This window comes from Crocuta crocuta, unplaced genomic scaffold (genome assembly GCF_008692635.1).
Source record: "Crocuta crocuta isolate KB4526 unplaced genomic scaffold, BGI_CrCroc_1.0 scaffold176, whole genome shotgun sequence".
Classification (NCBI taxonomy): domain Eukaryota; kingdom Metazoa; phylum Chordata; class Mammalia; order Carnivora; family Hyaenidae; genus Crocuta; species Crocuta crocuta.
In genome coordinates this window covers 10,424,100-10,432,666 of record NW_027531905.1, presented here as the reverse complement: position 1 = coordinate 10,432,666, position 8,567 = coordinate 10,424,100, and the positions used below count along the sequence as shown (strand labels likewise).

Genomic DNA, 8,567 nt, shown 5'->3' with positions numbered 1-8,567 from the left:
TCCTCTCCTCGAACCAGGTGTTCCAAATCACTCCTTTGGTTCTGTCATGGGTGTGCCATGGGTGCAGCCATGGTGGGCCTTCTTCTATACCCCACGCCCAGCCACGGTCCAAGCTCTCACTCTGTGCGCATTAATGATGCCACCCAAAATGGTATTCTGTGAACCATGGCACTTCAGAGCAGGGGACTGGTTCCTCCTGATGCCGACTGCGCCCCTGGGGTACTGCCTAGCTTAGAGGGAACTTCTTTTGTCCAGTGCCAGGTAGGGGCAACCAGTCCAAAAAAGCTCCGCAGTTAGAGATGGGATTTCTCTCTGAAAGCCCTGTCGTTAGAGATGGGATGATAGGATACCTCTCTGTGCCAGGCCGAGGTTTTCTCTTGTCCTGCTACTGTCTTACACTTTCCTAGCCACTCTTTCTCTTCCCTTTGTCTCTCCACAGAAGGGGATCCTTCCCCTCTGCGCCTCCATGTCCCAGCCCGTTTTTATCTCTCCCAGTTCCCAATCCCACACCTCTGAAGCTGTCTTCCTAGCAGACTCCGTCTCCTTTACTCCCAGACTCTTGGGGTTCAGAGTCCTTTGGCTTCAGCCCTTCTTTGTTTGACAGATGTGGGCGGAAAGTACGGATCCCCCTAATTCTCCCCAATCTTGGCCCTTCCAATTTGCGTGTGTGCTTTTCTAAAGGCTACTACTTATATGTAGGCTTTCATTTGGTATTAAGGAACAAAAACAGTGGATCTTGAATATGTATTTTTAGACTCAATGATGTCATTAAAATATAAGGGTGTCTGGGGCGCCTGGGTGGCTCAGTTGGTTAAGCATCCGACTTCGGCTCAGGTCATGATCTCACAGTTCATGGGTTCGAGACCCACATCTGGCTCTGTGCTGACAGTTCAGAGCCTGGAGCCTCCTTCAGATTCTGTCTTCCTCTCTCTCTGACCCTGCCCTGCTCTCACTGTGTGTCTCTCTCTCTCCGAAATAAATAAAACATTTAAAAACAATTTAATATAAGGGTGACCGTTAGTCAGTTAAGCATCCTACTCTTGGTTTCAGCTCCGGTTATGATCTCATGGTTTGGGGATTGAGCCCCACCTCGGATTAGTGTGGAGCCTGCTTGAGATTCTCTCTCTTCCTTTCTCTCTGCCCCTCCCCTGCTTGCACTCTCTCTCTTTCTCAAAATAAATAAAGATAAAAAATTAATATAAATCACCTTAAAACAGTATATGCTAGGATTTATGGTTAACAAACTTTTCACTTATATAAAAGTATCTGCAAGGAGCATGTTCACTGGCAAAGTGATTGTTATTTGTACTTAAGAAGACTCTAAATACTGCTTTAGAACTTCCAGTGTTTTTAGACTAAGAAGGTATATTCTAGCCTTTTCTACCACACTTTCTTACCCTGTACCCATAGCGGATATTAAGGTATGATATGATTAGAATTACTAGATCTTCTGGCAACTCCCATTGAGATCAGAAATACTCATTAAGGTCTGCCCTAGGTATTATACCAGAATGCTCAATTTTATTTATTTGTTTTAATTTTAACATTTTTATTTTTGACAGAGAGACACACAGTGCGAGTTGGGGAGTGCAGAGAGAGTGGGAGACACAGAATCTGAAATAGGCTTCAGACTCTGAGCTGTCTGCACAGAGCCTGATGCAGGGCTTAAACTCAAGAATCACAAGATCATAACCTGAGCCGAGGTCAGCTGTTTAACCAACGGAGCCAACCAGGCGCCCCCAGAATGCTCAATTTTAAAATTTCTAAATGTTGGGGTACCTGAGTGGCTCAGTTGGTTGAGCATCTGACTCAACTCAGGTCATGATCTTGCAGTTCGTGAGTTTGAGCCCCACATCAGGAGCTGTGTTCCAGCTCAGAGCCTGGAACCTGCTTCATTTGGATTCTGTGTCTCCCTCTCTCTGCCTCTTCTCTGCTCGCCCTCTGTAGCTTTGCCTCTTAAAAATAAATAAACATTAATTTTTTTAAATTTCCAAATATTTAGTTTTTAACCTGAGGTCAACATGCATTCCTGAAGATCATGAGATTCCCTAAGTTTTATGCAAAACCTGGTATGAATGTACCTTTTTCCCAAGAGAGCAAGACTAGTTTTCAGCAGATTCCCAAAATGGTTCAGAGCCCTAAAATCATGGTGAATCCCTGGATTGGATAATGGGTTCTCAGGTTTACTCTGATTTTCAATTGCTTATAACAAAGTATTGAGTGCCACCAAGAGGCAACCTTAATGTATGTCTTTTTTGCTTTAATGAATTTTATTTAAAATGAAACTGTACACATGTATAAATGTTTCTCCTCTCCCCTTCATTGCCCTGTTTTTACAGTGCATTTTAACAGGAGATGGCAGTCAGCTTGTGTATAAGAAACTCTGTGTCCTGGAGCTAAAGTTGATATGTGAAGGAAATCCTTATGTATTAAGAATCTGTGATACAGACAGTGCTCCGGTAACAGTTTGAGGTGGGGTCATGGGAAAGGAATGTGAATATTTCTTAGATTTTCCTATATTTGAATCAAAGTATTCCACTTACAGTGTTAATTCCTAAATTATAGGAGGTTTTAGGATCCATAAACCAGAAAATTGTTAGAATGTTTTATTACTACCAACTTCAGTTTGGTTTTGGGTGATAATTTTTCTGTTTTTTAGTTCTTGATGTTCTGTTATTTCCATTATGCGCTATCCCAGATATAATGACTGAGTTGAAGGTTATAACTTACATTATACACACATTCATTACTGTACTTTGGGAATATGTGATTTGCAACCTAAATAATGGAGTACATTAATATTTTTAAAGAATTTATAAAGTGATTATCAATTTAAATTTACTTTGTTAGAAGTTCTATGTTTAAGTTTTGAAGGAAAAATGTTTATAATGCCATATTTTGTAATTATACCCAAAACAAAGATAATATTGTGTTGTATTTGTTTTAGCAAATGTGCCTTATGAAAATTTAGGGTCTTTTTTTTCTTAAGCAAACTTTACACTGAATGCAGGGCTCGAACTCATCATCCCAAGATTAATAGGCAGATGGTCTACTGACTGAGCCAACCAGGTGCCCTTCAAGGGGTGTTGTTGTAAAGTCTTCTCTTGCCTTTCTCTTCCTTTGTTCTAGGCATTATAACATAATGCTATAGACAGCTGGCGGTGATTACATTTGAGAATAAAGTTTGTTTTGCATTTTTGTTTTGTTTTAGAGGTATGGCCTGTATACGTGGAATGGACCAATGAAAAGATAAACGGCTGTGATATCCTTGTCAGTGCTATAGGAGTTATACGAAATATAGAACCTTTTCTCTGGCAAAATGTAAAGGTGACTGTTTATGTTTATGACATTTCTAATTCTCAAGCATAAATAACTGTTCATTGTTCTAGTGTAAAACTATCTTAAGGAAGCTGAAAACAATTTAGATCATATTCATGTTTGGATTTGCAGTATTTCTTATTGCCCAAAGTCCTTAAGCAGCTAACATCTGCGTATAGTGTCATCATTGATGGGACATAGTGCATATTTTGTCTAAAGGTTGCTAAGAGACTGATACCTGTGGATTCTTACCAGTGATTGTCTTAGAAAAACTATATTGTATTTTTTGCCTTTTAGCATTTGTAGCCCACAGAACTGAGTAATATTGTAATTATGAGTTGGGTAGTCATGGTTACTGAGTGTTCTTGATGTTGAAAGTCTCTAAAATTTTTTGAGATGGTCCTAGTAGGATTTCGATTCTCTGGAAATTCAGCTGAATTATCTAAACTAAAGATCAGCATACTGAGGTATAAAAATGTGACTTGTTCTTTTACTTCAGAATGACAAAGGCATCTCATTTCTCTTCCCATGTATTCTCATAAGGAACATTGTTTAGTTTGACGTAGAAGGTGGCCTGAAAGTGTATGATCACATGCACATGTCTGTCTCTGATATCTATGCAGCAGCAGGTGACATCCGCACTGCATCCTGGCAGCCCAGCCCAGTCTGACAGCAGGTAAGCCAGCATTCGTGGTCACGTCTTATCAGTCCATCTGACGGTAAAGGAGTGGCTACCAGGAAATCTAAATATCCGGCTTTCCAACTTTTTTACTTTAAGTAAGAAGCTATCATGGGGTTTTTTTTGTGACAGTTGAAGAATTTTTCCCTTTTGATAAGTTATTATATAGTGACAGAACAGACTGGATGTCACGTAACTTAAAAAGAATTATGGGCTGTTACTTCGCTTTCATTTTCAGAAACTTATCAGCACTGTCCAGTGGAACTTTATGCGAGGACAGAAATGTTCTGAAACTTTGCAGTGTCCAGTCAGGTGTCACTAACTAAATATCTCTTGAGCACTTAAGTTTAAATAGCTGCATGTGTCTAGTGTCTGCCAGACTGGACAGCATAGCTCTAGATTAATAAATAATACTGAGGTATAAACCATGTAGATAAATGATGACCCTATGGGGTCCTGATGACCCTCTTCTGTCCCTGTGGAATCATGACTGAAGAAATTCCCTGCAGTAAACAGCCTTCCTCAGCTGAACACCCACATCCAGCTGGATATAGACTCCTCCTGCCCCCACAGTGTTGCTCCTCCTAATGGTAGAGCAGATCCTTGAGGAAGATCCTCAGACCGTGGTCATAGGTGAGGTGGTCCCAGGGGGAGCAGAGACACAGTAGATGTTACCAACAAAAGAACCAGCTCCACAGGTAGGGATATTACTCCTTCAGGTCAACCACAGAGTGTGAAGTAGCAGAAGAGCTAGATGTATTTTATGAGGCAGCTTCATTATTTTGTTAGCTCTGCTGTAGGTAAAAACACACAATTGTAAGAGTGCTTTCAGCCTGTGTCTAAAGTGCTACCTTGTTTCCAGTTTCCTCTACAGTCATTCTATGTCACTCCTATGGTATATTTGTCATCAACTCTCAATTAGGAGCTGGGGATTGTGGGATTTTTTTTTTTTAACATTTTAAACCCTGCAGGATAAATTATATCCTTAATATGTGTCATATTCTGCTATAGGCAATATCCAAAAATAAACAGGTGTCTCTTGAGTTAATCTAATAGAACTTGACTCTTAATTTGCAGAAACAATAAGTACACTAAATAATTTGTTATATATAGTCCAAGACACAAACTGATGGGACTTTGAGGCTGGAATACATTTGGTAATGGTCCAGGCAGTATAATACTGCAGGCCACTTCTATTAGCCATTTTCTAGTACTGTGTTTACTCTGCTCCCTTACCATAGGGAGGCTATGACTTCATCACACCTACTTGTTTACACAGGAGACTGAATTAAAAAATAAAAAAATTATCACTTCTACCAGAAATGAAAGTCGTATCTGTGATTGTGGTATGATTTTTGCACACAAAAGAACATTAGTTACACACACACAGAGAAGTATAAAAAAACTAATTGTTCAGGTTAGCTTATTTCTCTAAATAGCCATTGAATACGTGGCATACACTTAAGTTTTAGGTGAAGAAATCAAGGATCAGTTAATTAAATAAAAATATAAAAATTAAATATGTAAAACAGTTGATATTTAAATCTCTTGACTCCCTGGGCGCCTGTGTGGCTCAGTCAGTTAAGCAGCCAACTCTTGGTCTCAGCTAAGGTCTTGATCTCAGGGTTGTGAGTTCAAGCCCCACATTTAAAAAAATAAATACTTTTGACTTCCAAGGCCAGTGTTTTATCAGGGAGTCCCAAAACTTCGTAGAAATACAGTAAAAATATTGTAGAGGAGAAATCAGTGATGTTGTAAGGGAAGAATTTAAAATGAATTCCCAACATGCGTTGCTACAATCTGGTAAGATTTCCTGAGACTGGACACCAACTAGTATTATTGGTCTGGTGACCATTGAGGTTTAACTGCACTGGAGGCCTTAATCTAAGGATTGAAAATATAAGGATTAGGAAAAGGGACACATTTTTCAGTGATACTTTGTCATCTCTTGTTTGATAAACTTACTCTGCAAGAGGAGACTGGTTATTAGGGTTATTCTTGCCTAGTATAGCCTGAAATAGAGAATTTATTGAAACATATAGAGTTGGTATTATCCTTTAATTTTAGGGTAGTAATTTGGATAGGATGGACTCTCAAATATCCGAATCAGTTTTGGTTAGTGTGGACTGGTGATTGCTTCCATGGCAAAGACAATCCAACTAGTCATCTGGCTAGCTACATCCACCCAGTCTCAAGAACCGTCAATTTTGAACTCCTTTAAGGAATTCTGTAAGGTTAAGGTGCTAGCATTTTTTGAGTAAGGACAATGAAAATTATATCTCCTAACATTTTTTATTTCAGATGAGGCTGTGGACTCAGGCTAGACATGGGATGGTACACAGCCAAGTGCACGGCTGCAGCTACTTCAGGACATTCCATTGACATGGACTTCAGCTTTGACCTTTTTGCTCATGTAACATTTTTTAACTATAAGGTAAAATAGATAAGCAAATTAGTACCTTTTTCTGCTTGTTAGTCTTGTAACTAAATATCTGATTTTCTTATTCGATAAGAATTTACATGGTTTTAATCATTTTAGAAAAAATGACATTTTCTCATTTCTTGCAAATCAAACTTGCTATTATTGCTGGTCTCAATTCCTAATCATCTCATACCTACCTTCCTGCTATACAATTTTATAGTTAAGAGAGAAAAAAGTCTCTTCCAGAGTTGTTCCCTGTTAGTGCATATCTACATTTATTTGAGATTCACTCTCCCTTTTTAAGGGGAATAGCTATTCTACTCAAGAATAAACCAGGTACTTTGCCATAATTATTTACTCCTCTTTACATTACTGAAGTAGGTATCCCCACCCCGTAATTTACTGATAAGGAGGTTAAATAATTTGTCCATGAAAGATATAACTCCGTTCCTTATTAAATCTTTTAAGTCATGACTCTAAGCTAACATGTAGTCCAGATCCTACATATTTAATTCACTAGATATTTTAAATGTTCATATACAGATTACATTTATTGTACAGATGACACTACCACAACACAATGTCATTCAAATGTCTTCTGTGGGACCCTCTCCATTGACACTTTTAGCTGTAAAATTTTGTGAGTAGATTTTTGTGCTAGCCATTCTAAAATAACACAGCGTAACTGCATATTATGTTTCCTTTTTGGTATTCATTAGAATAACTTTATTATCTCTGTATACAGGTTGTACTACTGGGGAAATACCATGCATGGGGCTTCGGTTCAGATGATGAATTAATGCTGAGATGTAACACAGGACAAGACACATCAAAGTCGTCATGCAGAATGGGAGAATGATGAGAAGCTGTCTTAATTTTAACTCAGATGGATCTTTCATCATGTGAAGAAGGCCTGCTAGATCCAAATACTGATGCAGATTTTGATTTAAAAAGGGATTTCAAGAATTACATAAAGTTTCAAATAACACAAAGTCACAATAAGGTAAAGGACTACACAAGTTTAATGACGTTAAGAATACAGAAGCGATAATGAGTTCAGTGGGTATTAAAATAGAAGTAAAATTGTAAAGATTACATAATTTACAGATTTTTTTTCCAACACAAAATTGACCACTTATGTAAATAAAAGGATTTAAGTTACTCATTTCTGAGTAACTGCTTTGGAGCAGATTTAGGTATGTTATCTACTTAGCTGACCACCTGGTCTGGTATACCAAAGTCATTCTTTGATTGTGAAATGTCAGAGAGGGTTGTGGTTTCAAGATGCTTACAAAATTAGAGAGGTAGCAATATCTTACTTGCTAATATCCTTTTACATTTGATTCTATAGCTGTTATGAGCAAAAACACTCTGTAATAACCTGTAAAATATTCCTTATGATAACATTGATATCAAATGAGAATATAATTAGGTATATTGAGGGATAAAGCATTTTAGTTAGGTGAACTCATTCTTAAATATTTTACATTAAAATTATTTTTCTCGAAAAAGAATTACTTTTTTCGTTTCATACTGTAAATTTATGTAATTCATGATCTTAAATATTCAAGTCTTCAATACTTCAGGTAAGTGCCATACGTATAAAATATTAAAAAAACTGTCTTAAACTTTTAACTAAATAATGGTGTATACATGGATAAACTATTTTCTTGGGAAATTTAGAAACACTCATCTCCTGCATCATCAATTTTTCTTTTCTTAGTCCCTGTATTCTTAGATCGCTGAAGTGTGTTTGCAGACTTCTGGAAGTTACCTGAAGTTTTTTCTTCCCTTCTTTTATCAGCTCCTTCAGAATGACAAGTTTCAGATGATTCACTCTATCAACAAAAACAAAGCAAATACTCTGGTCAGAACTCAGCTGTTCCATTTTCTTCAGATTAATAATCCCCCTGGTCCTTCTATATCAGGTATTTCTTAAGTGTCTAGTGGTCTTTTTTTTTTAATCTTCAAATATCTACCATATATGAGCCCTATCCTGAAAGGATATGCTGTCAGAGAAACCCTAATCCATAGACACAGTGGTACATGGCATGTCTTTGCAGACTTGAGAGTATTTTGTGTTTAAGAGTCACTGGTTTTCGACCTCTGCTGCCCAGGTAGACTTCTCAACCAGTGTTGATCACAACC

The 8,567-nt window shown here is 37.8% G+C and overlaps 1 protein-coding gene and 1 pseudogene across 1 annotated transcript in view; one reads left to right on the top strand and one right to left on the bottom strand.

Annotated features, from left to right (window-relative positions):
- The window catches only part of LOC144240250 (pyridine nucleotide-disulfide oxidoreductase domain-containing protein 1-like), a 29,004-nt pseudogene extending 21,679 nt beyond the window's left edge, over nt 1–7,325 (top strand).
- A 98-nt stretch (nt 7,326–7,423) lies between these two features.
- Nucleotides 7,424–8,567, bottom strand: part of RECQL (RecQ like helicase) — a 47,466-nt gene continuing 46,322 nt past the window's right edge. The window contains exon 15 of the mRNA XM_077774567.1: nt 7,424–8,257. Coding sequence (XP_077630693.1) covers nt 8,099–8,257 — 159 coding nt within the window. The 3' untranslated portion in view covers nt 7,424–8,098. The remainder of the gene's footprint in view (nt 8,258–8,567) is intronic.